At 53.2% G+C, this 20,914-nt stretch overlaps 1 protein-coding gene across 3 annotated transcripts in view; it reads right to left on the bottom strand.

Moving 5' to 3' along the window:
• The window catches only part of LOC131898213 (LIM domain kinase 1), a 31,128-nt gene extending 13,194 nt beyond the window's left edge, over positions 1 to 17,934 (bottom strand). For 2 of the 3 annotated variants that reach the window (XM_059249329.1, XM_059249328.1), the window contains exons 1-7: positions 17,799 to 17,930; positions 15,909 to 16,005; positions 4,156 to 4,294; positions 3,835 to 3,944; positions 1,987 to 2,193; positions 645 to 750; positions 365 to 531 (exon numbers count right to left, since the gene is read on the bottom strand). In XM_059249329.1, the coding sequence (XP_059105312.1) occupies positions 365 to 531; positions 645 to 750; positions 1,987 to 2,193; positions 3,835 to 3,944; positions 4,156 to 4,294; positions 15,909 to 16,005; positions 17,799 to 17,853 (881 nt within the window). In that variant the 5' untranslated portion in view covers positions 17,854 to 17,930. Of the gene's footprint in view, positions 1 to 364; positions 532 to 644; positions 751 to 1,986; positions 2,194 to 3,834; positions 3,945 to 4,155; positions 4,295 to 15,908; positions 16,006 to 17,798 lie in introns of all 3 variants that reach the window. The other variant, XM_059249330.1, reaches the window with a different exon arrangement.
• Positions 17,935 to 20,914: the final 2,980 nt, after the last annotated feature.

Here is a 20,914-nt window from a genome sequence, read left to right as displayed (position 1 = left end):
TGCCACACCAAGCTTGACAACCTGAGTTCGATCCCCTGGACCCAGGGCAGGAGCCCTGACTGATTCCTGCAAGATGTCCTCTGACTTCCACATGGGTGCTGTGGCATTCTCACTCCCCATCTCTGTGCCCCCTCCCCCCACAAAGTAAATGAATTAATCAATGCAAAAAAAAAAAAAAATTAGAGTGCAAAAACAGAAGATGTGGGTGTGCCGGGGACAGTGTCTAACTTCCAGCTGGGGCCCTGTCCACTGTTTCCTCTTTCCTATCCTCACATCTTTTAGAATCCCTGTACCACAATGCTGGCGGAGCTGAAGGGATGAAAGAGCACCAGAATAATGTCTGCAGAAGTAAAGGTTGACTTACAAGACTGGTTTCTGCCGGGCAGAGCTGCCTGCCTGGCCGCTGGGAGCGTGCACTGGGGAGGGCAGGGGGCTGGGCTCCGACCCTGGCCCGTGGCCCAGTAAGTCATGGGGGTCGTGCTCAAGGGTCAGCTGGAGCAGGCGGCTGGTCTCCTGGATCAGCAGGTCGATCTGGGGACAGGTGAGCGTGCAGGTGAGTCTTCTGAGGGGGCGGGAGGGCTTAGGTGTGAAGGCTCTCCCTCCATCACTCCATCTGCCCTGGCCTTGGATCCCTGTGGTCCTACCTCGTCCAGCGGCACATTCCGGATGGGTGTGCCGTTGATTTCCAAGATGCGGTCTCCAACGTGGATGGAATTCTTCACATCTGGGCTCATGCAGCCAGGGTCCACCCTGGGGATAAACCAGTGGTTAGGCTGGTTCCCCTCCCACCAGTGCCCTTTAGTCCCAAGAGAAAACCAAAAGCCAAGACGACCAGATATGGTGGGGAGGGAAACGATGAAAATCGCAGCACACTGACTTTCTGGTTGTCACCTTTAACAAAACTGAAAAGACTGAAGACTTCACATGTGTGTTTTGCCTGCATATGTGTCTATGCACCACCTGGTAGCCACAGGGCGGCGTTGGATCCTCTGGAGATGCAGTTACAGATGGTTGTGAGCCCCCAGGTGGGTGCTGGGAACTGAACCCTGGTTCTCTGCAAGAGAAGCCAGTCCTCTTCACCGCCGAGCTACCTCTCCAGCCCGTTTTACCTTTTTTTTTTTTTTTTTTTTTTTTTTTTTTTTTTTTTTTTTTTTTTTTTTTCCCCCGAGGCAGGATTTCTCTGTGTAGTTTTACTGCCTGTCCTGGAACTCGAACTCACAGAGATCCGCTTGCCTCTGTCTCCCGAATGCTGGGATTAAAGGCGTGCGCCACCGCCGCCTGGCCCAGTTTTCTCTTTTTATTAGCATATACTAACTATGCTTAACGGCGGGCTTCATGGTGACACGTTCATATGTTATATAATGTATTTTGGTCACACTCACCTCCATCACTGCTTCCCTCCTACTTCTGCTGATCCCCTGAGTTTTTGCAATTAGCCCCCCTTCTCTCATGTCTTGTGTGTGTGTGTGTGTGTGTGTGTGTGTGTGTGTGTGTGTGTGTGTGAGATCCAAGGAGTTGCTCACAGATGCCAGAAGACAACCCCCTACCTCCAGGGTATAAGTACAGCCACTTGTTTGACTTAAAATTACTTTTTCTATTTGTTTCTTTAGTGTGTGTAAGTCAGAGGGCAGCTGGCAGGAGCCGGTTCTTTCCTTCCATCATGTGGGAGCTGGGAACAGAACTCATGTTGTCGGCTTGACAGCAAGCATCTTCACCCGATGGGCCATTTGACAGCCTCTGGTTTTTGTAAAGTGGGTTCTGGGGGACTGATCTCAGTTCTTCACGCTTCCAGTTCCTGGGCGTTCTGGGCCAGAATAAACACACTCAATGACCGTGGACTGAACCCTCTGGAATGGTGAGCTAAGATCAATCCTTCCCCACTTAGGTTGTGTGTGTCGGGCATTTTGTTATCGCAACAAAAAGCTAACTAATACGACCAGGTTGCTACAACAGAGCCCCAGCCAGTGTGGACGCCCACTCACTCACCCTTGGACTCGGACGGTGTGTGAGTGCTCCGTGCCACAGCCCGGTGGGCCATGAGGGGGGTCGATGGAGACAGACAGGCCTCGTTTGCCATGAGCGGAGGCTGGGATGGACACTAGGGTGACTGTGTGGGGCAGGTGGGAGCCGGGCGAGTCAGGCAGGATCTGTTCGATGACTGGAGTTACCACAGTCTGGTAGTAGCAGTGGCCGCTATGGAGGTTGTCGGCAGAGCGGATTCGAAGAGGGGGGGAAGAGAAGAGTATCAGGGAGAAGCCAGTCATGTCTCTCTGCATCAGGCTTCCCCCTCTCCCCACAGCCTCTCCCCCAGCAAAGTGGTGGGACTCAGTGCAGGACTGGGCATGCCCAGTTGTCTCAGCCCTCCCAGCTCTGGGTCTCAGTTATTATGGTTGAAAAAATTTATTTTTTCAAAATTACATTTATTTAGGTGTGTGTTTGCTCAAGTATATGTGTGCCAAACTCTGAGTGTGTGTGTGTGTGTGTGTGTGTGTGTGTGTGTGTGTGTGTGTGTGTGTGTATGGGGGGTGCTAAAGGACACTTTGCAGGAATCAGCTCTCTCCTTTCATCATGTGGGTTCTGGGGATAGGACTCAGGTCATTAGGCTTGGCAGCAAGCACCTTTACACACTGAGCCATCTCACTGGCCCCATTCGGGCTGTCTGTTCTGTGATGTTGTCAGATGGCCAAGATAAGGCGAGGCCCTTGGGGATACATCTCCTTTGGGAGGAAGTCATTAAAAACCCATTTGGGATCAGGTCCTGTTGTTCTCAAATCCAGCCTTGTTGGTGTTTCATAACAGAGGATTTGTCTGTGTTTCTGTCCCTGGCTCTGGGGAGGAAGACTCCAAGTCCTTGGAACAGGGGGATCTTTGTTATTTATGAGCCCCTTGGAGAATGCTTGAGTCTATGCAAATGAGATGAGTCAGATCAGGACTGGTCCCACGAAGACCGACCATGAGTGAAGGGCTGGGGCTTCTAGCCAGCCTGCTTCCCCAGGAGCAGGCTAGAGACAGAGTTTAATCATGTGGCCAGATGACTTATAAGGAAACCTCAATGAAATGCCGGACCTCAGTGTGGCATCCTGGTTAGTAAACATAAGATGAGGTGGGGAGAGATGGGAGGCCTCCTCACTGGGTGGCTTCTGAGCTGTGTCCTTCACCATGCAACTGTGATCCAAAGCACAGCACCATCTGGAGTTCTGTGAGTCATTCAGCAAATTATCAAACTTGGGGTCACTGGATTGGAAGTCAGTTGCTTTAAGTATGTGAGGGCCCTGGGGGTGCCTGAGTGTGCAGCTGGTGTCTGGAGCAGGAACAGACCTGCTGGTGATGGTATCTGATGCTGGTAGGGTCTGTGCCAGCTCTGTGGCTAGAGCCAGAACCATACTGCAGAGGCAGAGGGAAGGGAGCTGGTGTTAGGGTACTCTGGTTTCTGTCATTTTCTTTTTCTTTTTTGTAGTACTGAGAACTGAATCTAGAGCCTTACATATAATACTGAAGCCCTCACTGGGGGATTCTAGGCAGGTGCTCTACCACTGAGCCACACTGCAGCCCCTCACTGGAGGATTCTAGGCAGGTGCTCTACCACTCAGCTATACCCCCAGCTCTCTTTTTACTTTTTGAGACTGGGTCTCACTAAGTTGCCCAGACTGGCCTAGAACTACAATCCTCTTTCATTAGGTGCCAGGTGCTGCAATTTTTGCCATTTCTACATGGTAGTAGGGAGCTATCGTACCTACCCTCTCCTATTTTACCACGAGGAAATAAAAGCTTGCGTATGGGCAGCCTTGGGGACAGGTGTGGGCTCCTAGGCTCGAAGAAGCCCCCGGTACTCACCAGTACAGCTTAGAGTGCTCCACCAGTGTGTAGGTGTCCCCATCGCCGATGAAGGTTCCACAGGTGAGGCAGATGAAGCACTCGGGGTGGTACTTCAGCTCCCCGGCCACCTGTAGGTGTGTGTGTGGAGGAGGGGACACAACACAGCTTAGTGGTGCCTGCAGTCCCCGCACTTACCACCATTCTCCTTTCAAGGGAGAAGAAGCAGGGCAGTCTGGACAGAGTTGATGAAGACATGGGCTCAGAACGCACAGGGGATGATGGCAGGGAGAGAATGCACGTGCTTCTCAAGAGGCAGGCAGGTAGGGGAAGGTGGCTCACCATGACCAGCCCTTTGGTGATGTGTTCAGAGCACCCGTGGCAAGACTCGCCATAGCGGGCCCAGTAGTCCTTCTTGCAGAAGAGCTGTCCATCCTTCTCATAGTACTGGTGTGAAAGGGAGGCGCTACACTCACAACACCTGGGTAGAGAGGGGCGGAGCTGAGGATGGCCACACCCACTCTCTGCCCAGCTCTAATTTTTTAAATTTTAAAACACTTTTTACTCAGGGGTGTGTGCCTGTTTATCTGTATGTTCATTATGTGTGTGCTGCGCCTGAGGAGACCAGGGGAGGACACCAGATACCTGCTGGAATATAATATACTTTTGCTCCGCAAAAGCAGCAAGTATTCTTGACCCTGGGGCCATCTCTCTAGTCCCCATATACAGGTATTTCTCTTTGGATTTTGCTTTTAAAAATTAAAATAAATTAGAGGCTGGGGAATATACTGTTGGTGGAGAGCTTGCCTAGCACACATAAAGTCCTGTCTCAAAAAAAAAAAAAAAATTAAACAAATGAAAAAGAAAGAAAGGAAAAAAACCTAGAGGAAGGTAGCTAGGTGTGGAGGCACAGGCAGGCCTGTAACTTCAGCAGCTGGGAGGCTGAGGCGGGATCTCCAGCTGCAGTTAGCATGGGCTACACAGTGAGACCCCATCTCAACAAACAAACAAACACACACACACAAAGAATTGTATATTGAGCTATTGGTACTTATCTGTCATCCCAGCACTCAAGACACAGCAGTAGGAAGATTAGGAGTTCAAGGTCACAGTTGGTTACATACTCTAGAGCGAGTTCCAGGCCAGCATGGAACATGAAATACTGTCTTGAAAGTAAAAGGAGGGGCTGGAGAGATGGCTCAGCAGTTAAGAGCACTGCTCTTCCAGAGGACCTGGGTTCGGTTGCTAGCACTCAGATGGTGGTTCACGACCACCTCTAACACCAGTTCCAGGGATCTGACATCCTCTCCCGGCCTTTGTGGGTACCAGGAACACACACATATGTGAGCAAAACACTCATACACATAAAATAAAACAAACACTGAAAAAGATAAAGGAAAAAATGTGAGTCTGAGGCTAGCCTGGGGTACAGGATGAGTTCCAGGCCTTTCTCCAATTTAATTAATTAATTTTAGAAAATTTAAAAAGTAAAAGAAAATAAGAAAACCACAATTTGAAAAAGCTGTACCTGTGAACACAAGTAGCCTATATTGCGATCCAGAGCTTAGACTGGGAGACAAGGGATAGAATTAGACCCCTACATCTGTTTTTTTTTTTTTTTTTAAATTATTACTAACGGCTGGGCACAGTTGTGCACACCTTTGATCTCACTACTTGCAGACAGAGACAGATGGAGCTCTGAGTCTGAAGCCAGTCTGGTCTACACAGCCTGTCCCAGGACAGCCAGCATTACATGGTAAGACCCTACTTGCCCCAAATATTTTAAGCATGTGCGTGGGTATGAGCCTCAGCGTATATGCAGAGGCCATAGGAGGACTCTGAGGAGTCAGTTCTTTCCTTGGACTGGGGCTTGAACTCAGCTCCTCAGGCTTGTGGGACAAACCTCTTTACCAGCTGAGTCATCTAGCTGCTTCATCCTGTACAGCTTTTTACTTTTTTGGTTTTTGGAGACAGGGTCTCTCTGTATAGCCCTGGCTGTCCTAAGACTTTCTATGTAGATGAAGAGTGCCTTGAACTCACAGAGACCTGCTTGCTTCTTCCTCCTTAGCACTGGGATTAAAGGTGTCACCATGCCCGGCTCCCTCTACAGCCTTGCAGTGCACAGCCTGTCCATCTATTTCAGTTCTGCCTAGATGGGCTGGAGGGTCTGGCTCACCTGCTAGCCTCAGAGGTGAGAGCAGCTTCTAACCCCAACCCGTCTCCTGTCATGCAAGGACGATGGCTCAGAAGGAAGGTGACTTGTTCTTGGTCACCAGCCAGATGGATGGAGGAACAGAGGCCGGGAACATGGAGAGCGTGGAGCAGACCCCAGGCCGTGAAGCTAACGGACCTGTGGGCTTTCTCCTCCACTCTGCTCCAGCAGGGCAGGGGTCTATGATCCTTTAGAGCCGGGAGACCTGAATGTCAGCCCCTTCCTGCTTTAGCACGTGGGAGGCAGAAGCAGGTGGATCTATGGGCATCCAAGACCAGCCTGCAGGCCAGTCAGGGCACTGGGAAAATACCAGCTCGAAACAAAAAGGAAAATAAAAACCAAACCAAACCGAATCCCCAAGGGAGGTGAGTTATGAAGGCAACTTGCCCAAGTTCTCACCCATGAGCACAGGCTGTTCTGTCTCATTAAGGTATAAGGTAGGTACTGGGCCCAGGCTGCAGAGACAGGATTCTGCCAGCGAGGATGCAGGATGCTGAAGCTTCCCAAAGCCTTCACAAGAACGCCCAGGGATCAGCTCAGTTCTTACCACCACCTACCATTAAATCTATGAACCCACCCTCCCTCAGGAAACCAGCCCAGGGTCATCAAAGCTAGCAGTCCATCTTAGCCTAAGAAGACAACCAGGGAGGCTGGGATTGGGGCTGAGAGGCAGATGGGGGAAGGAGAGAGGGTGTCTTTGCCAGTAAACTAGGTGCCTGGTTTCTCCTGGTCCAAGCATCTTGGTGGGACAGGGACTCTCCTGTGAGCCTGTGGGGATCTGGAGAGCTGACCGTAGGGTTCTGTGTGCCGAGATATGCCTGGGCCAGAATGCACACCTGAGCAGAGGATAGGCAGACCATGCAGCTGGCTCTGCTTAGGAGTCACATGGGGCCTGGAGGAGCTGGGCTGTGCTGGGGACCAATGCAGGAGAGAAGAGGTGGGTGAGACTGTTCACTCCCTTCCCCCAACATTAGTCTGGAACTGAGAATGGGACAAGGAGGAGATCTGTACACTAGCTGGTGGGACACTGTTCCTTTAAGAAGATCCCAGCTTGTTTCACATTGTCTGGGTGCCTGGCATGCAGGGAGGGGCTCAGTCGGGGAAGCACAAAATGTCAGAATTCAGTTGTAAGAGGGTGGGGATGTTCTCAGGAAAGGGGCCTGATGAGGTGTCCCTGGGGGAGTCAGAGAGCAGAGGAGGAGAGGCTGGGTGCAGGGCAGGCGTCATGACGTCATGCCTACTGTCCCAACTCTCCAAGAGGGGAGGGGCCTTGCATTGCTGGGAGATTGGGGCAGTGGGAGGAGGCTCTGAATGCAGGGCCCCAGCACACCCCGCCTAGGGTCTTTAAACCTAACAGAAGATGCCATGGAAAGGACCCCAAAGTGTGAAGAGGCAGCAGGGATCCTATCTTTTCAGGAAGACTCCCAGTCCTACCCTATCAGTGACTTGCTTCCTGTCCCACGCCTGGGTCACAGGAGTGTCACAGGGGTCTGCCCATCACTCCCCAGAGTCACGCTGCAGGAAGCAGGGCCTCTGCATGCCCGCTCTCCCTGTGGGTGTGGGCTCAGGAGCCGCTACATCCCACCCTGGGAGAGACAGCTCTTAAGTTCATCTAGAAGGAAACTCCCGACTCCTCCTCCACCCACTCATTCATCACAGACATCCTCTCAGCAGCCGCAGAGCAACTTGACCACGGCTTGCTCACAAGCTCTGCTCTCTTGCTCGGCACATCCCCTCCCAGGTCACTACTTCCTCGAAGCCTCTCTCGGCTCTCACTGCTCCACAGCAGCAGCACTACAGCCCCTGCAAACACACTCTCAGGAGGGGGCTGAGCCTACCTACCCAGCACCCTCAGCACTGCTTAGGTACCTCTCCGTGGTCTGTATGACCCGCCCCCCACACCACCTTCACTCTCTATTGAGAGAGGGTCTCATATAGCACAGGCTGGCTTTGAACTCACTATGTACAAGAGGATGACCTTGAACTCCTGATCCCACTTCTATCACATGACTGCTGGGATTACAGGCAAGTGCCTTCAAGCTCAGTTTATCCGTGCTGGAGATGGAACCCAAGGATTCATGCAAAGCCAGGCAAACACTACTGACTGAGCTCCATCCCCAGCCTGACCAGGAGTTCCCCATCCTTCTGCCTCTACCTCTCCAATGCTGGGATGACAGGTGTGTTCCACTATGCTTGGCCTATGTCTCTGTTTAGATCGGCTAAGGCTTCACTTGGGCTCAGGATGTGGGCGCACACAGTGGTGTGGTGGCTGGCCCTGGGCTTCAAAAGACCTTTGCTGATGGAAGGCACAAAGGAGCTTCTGACCTGTCCAGCCCCTTAGGCCTCAGCATCCTGCATCCCGACAGGAGCCGAGGAGGGAGGAGGAGGAGCTACCAGCTTGGTTCTCCACAAAGCATTTTGAGATGGACTGGGCATGTGGCTCAGTCGGTAGAGTGCTTGCTTTGCAATCAGAAAGGCCCGGGTTCCATCTCCAGCACCATGTAACAGTGGAGGTGGAGGCAGGAGGATCAGGAGGTTGAGGTCATTCTGGGCTACCTGGCCAATCTGAGGTCAGCTTGGATAGATGAGATCCTATCTCAAAAAGAACCCTCCATGTCAAGAGAGGTAGATACGTCAGGTAGCAGACAGGGCCTAGAGCTGGCCCAGGGCCAGCCGGGTAGAACTCCTAAAGAGACCGTCCCCTGGCTTTTTCTAGCAGAGCCAGGCTGGGGCAGGAGAGGAGAGGACCCTGGGGGAGGGAACAGGTGTGGGGCTCTGGGGCAAGGGAGGCCGGTCTAGGTGTCACAGTGGCAGGCATGAAGTTCCTCCCTCCTCATTCCAGGACACCAGGGGCAAAGAGTAAGCAGTTGGGAGGCCAGGTACCAGATGGTCCGAAAGCTCAGCAATGGCCTGCTTCCCCCATTGCCGGTAGACCTGAATAGAGAGTTTCAGTTCTGCCCCACAGCCATCCCCAAGACGGGCCTGTTCTTTAGTCCCCTCCACCTCCAAGCCCAGCCTCTTTAAGCCAGGGACCCAGGACAGGTGGGGAAGGGGCTCTCCACTTACTTAGCCCCACGGAGGCAGCGGATTCTTCTCAGGGCCGAGGCTGGCAGCATCCTCTGCAGCTACAGCAGGGGGCTCTGGAGGCCTGTAGGAGCCCATGGGTGGCCTGGCCAGAGCTTCCCCATCCTCCTGCAGGGACTCGGGACTGGAGGCTGCAGGAGGTAGGGCCTGTGTGGCCACACCACAGGGGAGGAGACAGCAGTGTGGGCGAGGAAGGCCTCTTTCTTGGTCTGTGACAGGAAGCAGCCAAACTGCTTTCTGCTTGGGCTTTGGTGGAGGGAGAGAGGGGGAGATCTAGCTCTAATCAGGCAGAGGTCAGCAAGGAGTGGTCTCCACTCTGACTGTAGGCAGAGGGGTCGGCAGGGAAGGATCTAGGCCCTGACTATGGGTAGGGAGTTGGAAAAGGAGGGATCTAGGTTACAGGCAGAGAAGTGAGGAGGAGTGGCTATGACCCCAGGTAAAGAGGCAGGGAGAAGGGACCTAGGCTCTGACTCTAAGAAAGGAGGCTGGAAGGGAGGGACCTAGGCTCTGACTCTAAGAAAGGAGGTTGGAAGGGAGGGACCTAGGCTCTGACCCCGCCCCCCCCCCCCCCCCAAAGACGGGAAGGGCTCTGACTACAGACAGGGAGAAGGGATGTAGGTGTCGACACCAACCAGGGAGGCAGAGAAGGATCTAAGGTCTAACCGCACTACTCTCTCCTAGTCGGCTGTATCTGGAGAAAGGTATCCTGCATGCTCCTTGGCCTCCTCCTGAACAAAGACACCGAGGGCTTGGGCCTCTCTAGGGACATGGCAAGCACCAGAGTAGCTGCCTCTTCCGGTGCTGTCCCCAAGGGAACAGAGGCCAGCTTCCCATGGTTAGCTCAGCCTCCTTACACGGGAGGTTCCTTGAATGAGAGCTTTCTCCCCGCTGAGGCTACACGACCAGCCCACAGCTCATTCACGATTCCTCACTCAGGGCTACCCCACCCAGCCTCCAGGGAGATCACCCAGGCTACAAAGTCTCTAGGAATTGGGCACGGAAGGCTTTTGGGAGAAGGACCCTGCAGGCACAGCATGAAGAAGCAGCAGCTGGGTCCCAGAAGTCTGGACCACTGGCCTGTCTCTAATCTTCTGGGAGGCAGAGCCAACAGGAAGTGTGGCGGTAGGGCATAGACAGGGCCCTGGGTAATGATAAACCCCAGTGCTAATGCTCTTATGCCCTGTACTGTCTACAGAGAGCATCTTCAGATAGCATGTGTCCTGGCTCAGCAGGGCATCTATCATAGCATCTAAGGTCTTCCCTGGAACACCAGGCTGGGATTTCCTCCACGTCAAGGGCAGAGACAGTGCAGCGGTACTCAGAGCTCAGACCAGAGGACTCAGAGAGGATGCACAGCCGGGAACCTTCTGCAAGATTCCTCCAGTTCCCCCTGGACCAGCGGTTCTCAACCTTCCTAATGCTGTGACCCTTTACAGTTCCTCATGTGGTGGCCCCCAACCATAACATTATTTTTGTTGCTACTTCATTTTGCTACTGTTATGAATCATAATGTAAATACCTGATATGCAGGATATCTGATATGTGACCACCAAATGGGGTTGCGACCCAAGGGTTGAGAACCACTACCCTAAGACACACATCGATGCAGCTGGAAGGCTGGGACACAGTACAGTGATAGGGCTTTTGCCTGGTACTCATGAGGCCCTGGGTTCAGTCCCTCCCTCCCTCCCAAATTAAAACAAATCTTGTTTTGTTGTAAACAAACAAAAATACTTTCCCCTCAGTCCCGGGGAGTGAGCATGCTAGGTAAGGATGGATCTATCACCGATGGATGGCCCCAGATGCCCCCACCTAAACATTAGTGTTGGAGATTTAGCAGAGCGCTTGCTTAGCAAGCCCGAGGCTCTGGGTTTGGTCCCCAGCACCAGGGGAAAGAACAGAACAGAGCACAAGGCCGGGTGATTCTCCAGCAGCCCCACTGTGCGTCAGTGCTGCAGGACGCTGGCTCATGCCCAGCTGTATGCATCACATCCCACCTTAGGGCCTGTGGACATGCTGAGTTCCTCCCTCGCTTCCCCCCACTCTGCACTGAGGTGTCACCTCCTTAGAATGCTGTCTCTGGCCTCTGATGCTGCACTGGTCTCTTCTCTGGCTCTCCTGCTGGAAGGCAGGAAGGAGCCTGTGTCTGGGAGGGGCAGGACAGAATCGCGAGTACACGGATGACACAGTGTGGGATCTGCAGTCAGGCCACATGGGAGTCCTCGGACACGTCAGTGACCTCTGCGTTGGTTTCCTTATCAGTCAAACTACTTCAACACCCAGCACTTGACTTGCAGGTTGTCCTGAGGGGCCTGCATAGGACAGGTGCTTGGGAGCAGCTGACTCAGGGACCCCCAGGGATTCCACTTAGAAGGGCATGCAGAAAGGTAAGGAAGGCAGGGGTGTGATAACTCAGGAAGCCGTGGCTGAGAAGTGGGCTGTCCGGTCTTGTCACACAGCCCTCCAGCTACAGCAGCTTTAATGAAGGCCAGCGGAACAGAGGTTTCAATGTCAGTCACTGAGGTTTGTGTCACTGGAAATGGGGCCTCAGGTGTCCTGGGGAGAGTCAGGCTAGTTGCCTGTCAGCCGCAGGCCCAGGGCAGCTGTGATCTTTCTCTGAGTTGTTTTCCTGACTGTCACAGGGCAGGACACTGTCATTTTACCCAGCTACGGTGAGTAAGCATACACCACTGGGCCACAATACGGGGAGGCAGGGACAGGGATCTAGGGTCCGATGCTAAATGCCAGGCTGGGACTAGAGGCAGGGAGGTGTGGAGTAAGGATCTAGACTTCGACTGTAGGTGAGGAAGCAGGGACAGGAGGATCTAGGCTGACTATAGTCAGGTATCGAGCCAGGCTCTGATTGTAGGTGAGGAGGTAGGGAAGGAAGGATCAGGGCTCTGCCTATGATATGGAAACTGTGGGTCACACTGCTTGTGGGCCCTTCCTCACCGTGGGGCCCTTGTGTCCACTTCGGGGACAGCTGAACATGCTTTCTCCCTATGCCTCCAGCTGGGTCTCACCCCTCTCTTGGTGGTATGGAGTGGGGCATCCAAAGCCACATAGGGGGCTACCCTTGGGGCTTTCTCATTCCTTCCTTCCCTGCCAGTCACAGGGTCCCTTAAAGATAATTTCTTGATTCCTTTTGGCCCCATTTGCAAATCTAATGCTACCAAAGCAACAGGCATAACTAACCTGCCCCCCAACTCTGTTGACAACAGACACCCTCTCCCCAGTGCAGATCTGCTGTTCACTGGCACCCTTAGAAGACCCCTTTTAACTCTGCAGAGACACATAATGTGCAAGAGACAGTCAGATGTCACTTCGAGCAGTGAAAACCTTCACCGAAGTAGCTGCTGTGGCCGAATCCCTATTTCTCACATGAGAATGGGCAAATATCATACCCTGGATGGTTATGGTACGGGTTGGATTAATACTAAAGAATGCTTGAGGTCTGGAGAGATGGCTCAGTGGGTAAAATGCCTGCCTTGCAAGTATGAGGACCCGAGTTCAAATCCCCAGCACCCATGTAAAGCCAGGAACAATGGTGTACATCTGTAGCCCCAGTGTGGATGGGTGGACACAGGTGGACCTTGGGGGTTCACCGGCTAGCCAATCTAGCTGCAGTGGCAAGCTCTAGGTTCAGAGAGAGAATCTATCTCTAAAAGTAAGGTAGAGGGCTGGCAAGATGGTTCAGGGGGTAAAGGCAGGGGCCGCTAAGCCTGACAAGTCTGAGTCTGAGTACCAAAAGCATGGTGGGAAGAGAGAACTGATTCCCATAGCTAACCTTTGATAACAAGTTATCCACACGCACACTAAGTCATGTGGATGCACACACACACATGGGTATGGCTGATCAGGTTGGCTGGCAGACCAGTGAGCCCCAAGGCTTTGTTTGTCACCACCTTAAGCAAGAAGGTGAATGATTCAAAATAGCTTCAAGAAGTCCATGAAACTGACCAGATTCACTACCCCCCCCCCCCCAATCTCCCTCAGTAAGCAATAAAAGCCAAGAGTCCATCTCAGAAGAGCAGACTCAAGCTGCAAAGAGGATTCTGAGACCACACCAGCTGCCTGAAGAAGCAGAAACCAGCCAAGCTGCCAGGAAAGCGGTTAAGACCAACAATGTCACCTGGAAAGGTCACTCTCCCACCTGATGAGCTGCCTGCAGGCTGGGCAGTGTGCTCCAGGTCCCCAGCTTTGAGAGCTGTCATGTATGCTGGGCTCGGGTGATGCAGCTGTCTTGAGTCATTTCTGCTCCTGTAAGTAACCCTTCAGCCATATCCTCCTATAAATAACTCCAGTAGGCTCACTGGTTCACCAAGTTGGACTTAGGTGGTATCCGCATTTGGTCTGTCATGGGTTCCCTATCTGTGGTGAGTAGACATGCGTGTTGCATCTCCCCAGGAAAAGTTTCGTCACACACCACCACCTCCCCAGTGCTGGGATTACAGACGGACACCCTTTCATCTGGAGGTTCTGGGGATCGAACTCAGGTCCTCGGGCAAGTGCTTTAGCAGCTGAGTTGACTCCCCAGGCCCATCTCACCCCCTCCATATCAGAGATCCTCCCTCTCAGTCACTATCCTAAGTCAGGCTTATGAGTCAGACCCCTGAACTACTATGACGGTCTATCCTGCCAAGATGCGCCATCTGCCCACGGGGATGACAATCTTCAACAAACAGCATGCTCCCCAGCTGTCTGCTGCCTCCCCATTGTCTTCAGAAGGGCCGAATCCTGGCATTCAATGCCCACACCAACTCAGTCTCAACTTGGGTCTCCTAACTGTGGGTCTCCCTTGACCCACCTTTTTCCACCACCAATGGTCCCCACAGCCTCGTCTTCCCGAGTGAACGGTCCTTTTGTGTGTCAGGTCCCCTCGTGGGCCTCCCCGAGAGACCTTCTTCTGGGCACAGGCTTTGAATCCCAGGATGTGTCGGCTGCCTTTCTTCTGGTCTCAGAGTGGGCACTGTGCATTCCTAGTGCTTCCTGGTCATGTGACTTCAGGCAGAAACACAAACCGCTCTGTGCTCCGATTTTTCTTTGAACAACTAGTATCTAACTGTGCAAAGTGCTCAGAGCCCTGCCGAGGCCTACAAAAGGCCGCCTTGGACTTCTTCTGTTTGAGACAGGGTCTCACATAGCTCAGGCTGGCCTTGAACTTAGGATGTAGCACAAGGTTGCCTTGAATGTCTTTCCTCTTTGCTTCTTGGGATGCTCCTAACGGGACACTGGGCCACCTCTGGGTGCCCACTTCTTTACTGAGTCTTTGACCACAGCCATGTGCCGTGTGCAGCTGGAGGTCAGGGCTGTTTTCATTGGCTGACACATCTGTATAGTCAGTTATGGCCTAGGGAGAGTGGCTAGTATTCCCTTGAGAGCCGGTGTGCCTTTCCCATCCCCTGCAGCAGGAGAGCTCAGGGAGGCTAGGGCATGTGGCCCTAGCCCGGCTCTTCTGCCTGTTCCCTCTCTACTATGGGTTCCTCATGGCGAATTCCACCAGCCTGAGACTGACAAAAATCGCGGCTGAGAGCTGGGGAGATGGCTCAGTGGGTAAAGTGTTTGCCTGAGCCCAGATCCCCAGCACCCATAAAAGAAGCTGAACACATCAGTGTGCATCTGTAATTCTAGCACAGGGGTTGGAGGGGGCAATGTGGAGATGGGAGGATTCCTAGATCTCACTGGTTAGCTAGTCTAGGCAAGTCACTGCACTCCAGATTCAGTGGGAGACCTTGACTCAAAAAAATACAGTGGAGGGCCATAAAGGAACCCACCCGCTATCTACCTCTGGCCCCCATATACATGTATGTGCACCTGTACACACGCATGCACACAAACATACACATACACACAACTACACCTGAACATGGTGTAGTTGGACTTTTTTCTTTATTATTCCATAAACAATACAGTATGACTATTGACAGAGTATATACATTACCTTAAATATAAGTCAGTTAAGGAGGATTTTGTTTGTTTGAGACCGAGTCTCATGTAGCCCAGGGTGGCCTTGAACTCACTATCCAGCTGAAGAGGAGTTTAGATTTCTAATCTTCCTGCTTCCATCTCCAGAGTACTGGGCTTACAGGCATGTGTCACCACATGCTGAGATCAAACCTAGGGCTTCATGCACGCTAGGCAAGCACTCTACCAACTGATAACATCCTCAGCTCCTCAGTAGGACTTACAGTACCAGACAAGCTGAGGTATGGTGGCATGTACCTGTAGTCCTAGATACTGGGGAGGCTGAGGCAGGCGAACTGCTTGAGCCCAGGAGTTCTAAGCCAGCCTGGACAACAAGCTAAGGTCCTGTTTTTTTTTAAAAAAAAAATGAGCCTAGGGAGATAGTTGAGTGGGTAAAGGTGCTTGCTGGGGAAGCCTGACAACTCCATTGATCCCCAGAACCCATATAAAAAGCTAGATATAGTGGCAAGCATCAATAATCTCCTCCTGCTTCCAGATGGGAGGAGACGACAGGAGGACCATCTGGAAGCTCTCTGACCTGCTAGTCTGAATTAGCTGCACAGCACCAGACCCAGCCTTAACAAGGTGGAAGGTGAGAACTGACTCTCAACATTCGTCCTCTGACCTCCACACGTGCTCCTGAAATGCACGTGTCGTGTCCCGCCAATAGAGCAACAACAAATGTCTACACCACAGAACAAACAAGCTCTTTAAGAAAGGGAAACTGGGGCCAAGGTCTCGCTGGAGATAATAGGCAAGGACAGTACTGGAAGAAACATCCAGGTCACGGGCGGGCCTTGCTGAGGGCACCCGCTCTTTGGCCAGCCCGTCTTACCTGAAGCAGTCTGCATGCCAGTCAGCGTTCAGGGCCTGGAGGTACTGGCCGTCATAGATCTTCTGGCCGCAGCTCGCACACACAGGCAACTCGCTTCCTGCTTGGGATAGAAACCAAGTCAGGAGCCATTTTTTTTTCTTTTCTTTTTTTTTGGTTTTTCGAGACAGGGTTTCTCTGTATAGCTTTGGAGCCAGGCTTGCTCCAAAGACTCACTCTGTAGACCAGGCTGGCCTCGAACTCACAGAGATCCTCCTGCCTCTGCCTCCCAAGTGCTGAGATTAAAGGCGTGCGCCACCACCGCCCCTGGCCTAGGAGCCAGCCTTAAGAGTGTAGTTTGCTGGAGGTCTAGCCTGCCCTGCTCATCCCAGGTAGACTTAGTGCTCACACACTGAACCTTTCGATACAGGATGAGTGCTCACTCTGCTAAGCGAGAGGATAAAGGATGAGAGTCTGAGAGTTCAGCTTGGACACTAGGCCACCAAGCCTCTCTGCACCCATCTGGAACACGCAGGAGGGGACAGAGATGCCCCCTTCCGTGACACACGTAGAAACAGGGAGAAAGGAAACAGAATTTGGAAACAAGGTGGAGGGGGGCACTCCTGTGACAGCCTCTTCTGCCTGCCCGCCCAGGAAGAAGGATTGAAAGGGACAAGGACCGGCAGAGCTGGGCTGGTCCATCTTAGGTCAGAAGTAGCAGGGTAGGAAACTCAAAGGTGATAGCCCTTGTTGAACCTTGACGAGGGGCCAGGGCTGCGAAGCCAGACACTCTGACAATTCCTTTACGCAGCCACTCTACATGCTTAGTCATCCCCAGGACCTTGCACCCCTGGAGCCGGTGGGCCCTGCAAAATAGCCTCGGCCTGTTCCTCTTCATTCTACAGACTCTGAAACCTCAGCCCCAGAGAGGGGACCTCTCCTTATGACACACAGCCAGGCTCCAAGGCCTTCATCCCTCCAAGTACCCAAGCACCCAAAGTAGTGTGTTGTAAGTGCCTGTGGGCCCATGCCCCCATCCGGGCTTCAGGGACATGTGTGAGTGGGAGGTAGAACGGGGCTGGAGAGGTCAGAACCTGTCTATGACCAGATGAGCCGACTGTGGGGGCTTTGAGAAAGAAACCTAGGGGAGATCCCAGACTCTGATCCAGGCTGAGGGAATCTCAAGAGGCCTCTGAACCCCAGCTGTAGTGTGGCTCTAAGCCCGGGGCCTTCTCAGTGAGGCAGGACTCTAGCCTCTCGCCAGGACTCTAGCCAAGACTGACTAAATACTAGACTACTAGGGTTGGTGCAGGGAAAACGGGAGGTCACGGTATGACGGTAGTGGCGGCGGTAAACCTCTGCAGTGTTCTGTCACCGGATCCAGTGTGTATAGCTCTCCAGTGACTTTTTATTTTTGTTTTTATTTTTGACTAGTCCCCCCATTCACCTAGTCCTGAACTGCATAGCCGGGGAAACTGAGGCCCTGTGTGTTAGTGACTGGTTCAAGGTCAGAGAGCCCCGCAAACGCGAGTCTGCATCTCAGATCCAAGACTGCTGTCGTTTAGCTCTCCCGGGTCAGGCTGCATCAAAGGGTGGCCCCCTCCACCCCACCGGAGAGCGAGGACCAGGGTGGGACAGAGAACTAGGGTCTAAGGTAGGTGCTGGAGGAACAGTAACCTGGGGAGATGGGTGAAGAGGGGATGGGATATGAGAAAGAGGGGCTTCCTCCATCCGCAAGAAAGCAGCTCATCCCGGGGCTAAGGGAGGGAGAAAGAGGGTGGGAGGGTGACAGAGAATGGCCTGCGGGCTTCGGAAGGACAGGCGCATCCCTAGGAGGCAGGGGCGCGGCCTTGCCGCTCCTCGGGCCCCTCAGATACTCCCGGCTCCCCTCCCCCGACCCCTAGCCCGGCGCACCTTCCTCTCCCATACGTTCTTCCCTCCAGGTGCAACAAAGTAGCGTCAACCTCATGCACTCGGCGGGGGGCGGGGACCGCCGGCAACCGGCGGGGCACCGGAGAGCTGGGGCCGGGCCCGCGAGCTCGCCCGCCGCCGGCCCGGGAAGGCGGGAGGCGGGGAGCGCGGGGCCGGAGCCGAGCGCTCCGCTCCGGGCTCGGCGATGCCGCCGCGCTGCACTCCCACGCCCGGCTTGGGGACACCGGCTCCGCGCTGCCGCCGCTTGAGGAGCGCGGAGGGGCGGGCCGGGGCGGGCCTGCGAGCTGCGACAGGGGCGGAGCGCGTGCGACGCGGCCGGCTGGAACTGCCCCTGCGCGGCTCCGCCCCCGGTATAGCCCCGCCCCCACAGAGACAACCCCGCCCTCCGGAGGCTGACCAGGGCCACTGCGGGTTGGAACTGCCCCTGCGCGGCTCCGCCCCCGGGATAGCCCCGCCCCCCAGAGACAACCCCGCCCTCCGCAGGCTGACCAGGGGCCTGCGGACGCTGCGGGTTGGAACTGTCACTGCGCGGCTCCGCCCCTCGCCGCCGATAACCACCACACCCCTCAAGCGACCATCCCGCCCCGGAGCGGTAAGCTCGACGTCGTCTCAGCTGCAGCCACGCCCTCTGCAGGCCAGCCAGGGGCCTGCCCGCAGCGGCATTGGCGGAATTGTCCTTGTTCCACACCGCCCCTCCTGGGAGGAAGCCGCGCCCCCTCAATGGAAGCCACGCCCTCTAAGGGATGGGCGGGGCCTGCGAGTCCCGGAAAGGGTGGAGCTGAAGTGTGGAGCTGCCTTTGCGTAGCTCCTCCCCTTCGGCGGAAGCCACGCCCCTTGACGACGGCAGTTTCGCCCTCTGCAGCACAGCTGGGGCTGCAGAGCCTGCACTCCCACGCCCACCATAAAAACCGCCTCTAACCCCGCCCCTTTCTCCCCCTCCTTTTCTGCCTTTCATTCATTATCAGCTCTACTTGGAAGCGCCATGGCAGGGCTGTGAACTCGGATGGGACCGCCCAGCAGGTTTCCTTGGAGAAGGCACCTCCTTATACAGTCCTCCCCGAGCCTCTCTGGTCCAACCCACTGGAGTTAATCACCTAGGACGGACCCTGAGGATGCCGGGGGTTGGAGTGTAGGGGGGAGTCAGTTGGGTCGAAGGCAGGGTAGAATAGATAGAAATGTATCATATAGCTTAACCGGTAGAGTGCTTGCCTAGTATGCTCCAAGCCCATCTTCCGCACCACATAAATCCAGCATAGGATGCACGCCTATAATCAATCCCAGGACTTCGGACGTGGAGATAGAAGGATCAGAAATCCAAGACCAAAAACAAAATAGGGAAGCTGTGGACTTGAGGGCAAAAGAGCCCCTTCCCCCAGATTCTGATCGAAACCTTTCATCAGCTGAGACTCAAGAATTCCAACACAATTAAGACCGTTTGCTTGAGGGCTTTCTTTCCCGGTTGTAAACGTACAATTTTGTAGGAATCTCTCTGGAATTCCCCCTTTACAATAAAAGGACATGTTCTAAACTCCGTGTGCAGCCCTCGTAGCACCTGATTTTACTTCATCGGATTCAAATAGCATCGAAGGCACCTCCAGAACCAACTCATGATTTCACTTATTAAAAAGAAAAGTCTGGCAGGGTTTGGTGGCACAGGCCTTTTTTGATTCCTTGAGAGGCACAGGCGGGTAGAATTCCATGAATTGGAGGCCAGCCTAGTCTCCATAGGGAGTTCCAGGATAGCCCAGGGCTACCTACATAGAGACACCCCATCTCAAAACAAAAGAAACAAAACTATAAACAGTCTGGCTGATGGCACATTCCTATAATCCCAACATTTGGGAGTTAGAGAATCGAGGGTTCGAGGACAACCTCAGCTATGTAACAAATTTGAGGCCAACCTGGGCTATAGGAAACTGCTTCTCAAGAAACTAAAAATAAAAGAGAGACACCAAAGACATTTTCTTAGCAACTCTTTGATATGTAGTGAGAGATACCCAAGTGCTACCACCTCTTGAGGAACCCCTTGTCTTAGTTAGGGTTACTATTGCTGTGATGAAACACCATGACCAAAAGGGAATTAGGAGGAGAGGGTTGATTTGGCTTAAACTTTCATGGCACTATTCATTATTGGAGGAAATCAGGACAGGAACTCAAGCAGGGCAGGAACCTGCAGGCAGGGGCTGATGCAGAGGCCGTGGAAGGGTGCTGCTCACTGGCTTGCTCCCCATGGCTTGCTCAGCCTGCTTTCTATAGGACCCAGGACCACCAGCCCAGGGATGGCACCACCCACCTACAGCTCAATCTTTTTTTTTTTTTTTTTTTTTTTCGAGACGGTTTCTCTGTGTAGCTTTGTGCCTTTCCTGGAGCTCACTTGGTAGCCCAGGCTGGCCTCGAACTCACAGAGATCCGCCTGGCTCTGCCTCCCAAGTGCTGGGATTAAAGGCGTGCGCCACCACCGCCCGGCTACAGCTCAATCTTATGGAGGCATTTTCTCAGTTGGGATTCCTTCCTCTCAGATGGTTCTAGTCTGTGTCAAGTTGACATAAATCTAGCCAGCACGACCCCTGTGCTTAAAGTGGGTTAAAACTGTCTTTTAATTAACTGTGACTCTTTGAAACCAATGACCATGCTTTTAGGTGTGCTTTATTCTTTTCCTTTCTATTTTAAGTTTTTTTTTTATTTGAAATTTTAAATCTTAAATTATTTGTTACATTTTTATTTTGTGTGTGTGTGTGTGTGTGTGTGTGTGTGTGTGTGTGTCACACTGATGGAGATCAGAGGACAACTTTCGGGATTTGGTTCTATCCTTCCTCTACATGGGTCCTGGGGATTGAACTCAGGTTGTCAGGTTTGGCATCGAGTGGGCACTTTTGCCCATTTCTCGCCAGACCCTAATTTAAAATATTTCCTCTCCATTCTTTTTTTCTTTTTGGTATGTGTGTGTGGGTGCACTAGCATGCATGTTTGGGTGTGCACATGTGGGTGTGCACATGCCTAAGTGTGCATGCGGAGGTCAGAAGACAACTCCTACTATGGGGAGTCCTGGGGCTCCGACTCAGGTTGTCCGTCCTGGAGGCATGCTCTTTTACCCACAT

The sequence above is a fragment of the Peromyscus eremicus genome, chromosome 23 (genome assembly GCF_949786415.1).
Source record: "Peromyscus eremicus chromosome 23, PerEre_H2_v1, whole genome shotgun sequence".
NCBI classification, from domain to species: domain Eukaryota; kingdom Metazoa; phylum Chordata; class Mammalia; order Rodentia; family Cricetidae; genus Peromyscus; species Peromyscus eremicus.
This window is presented reverse-complemented; position numbering and strand designations above follow the sequence as displayed.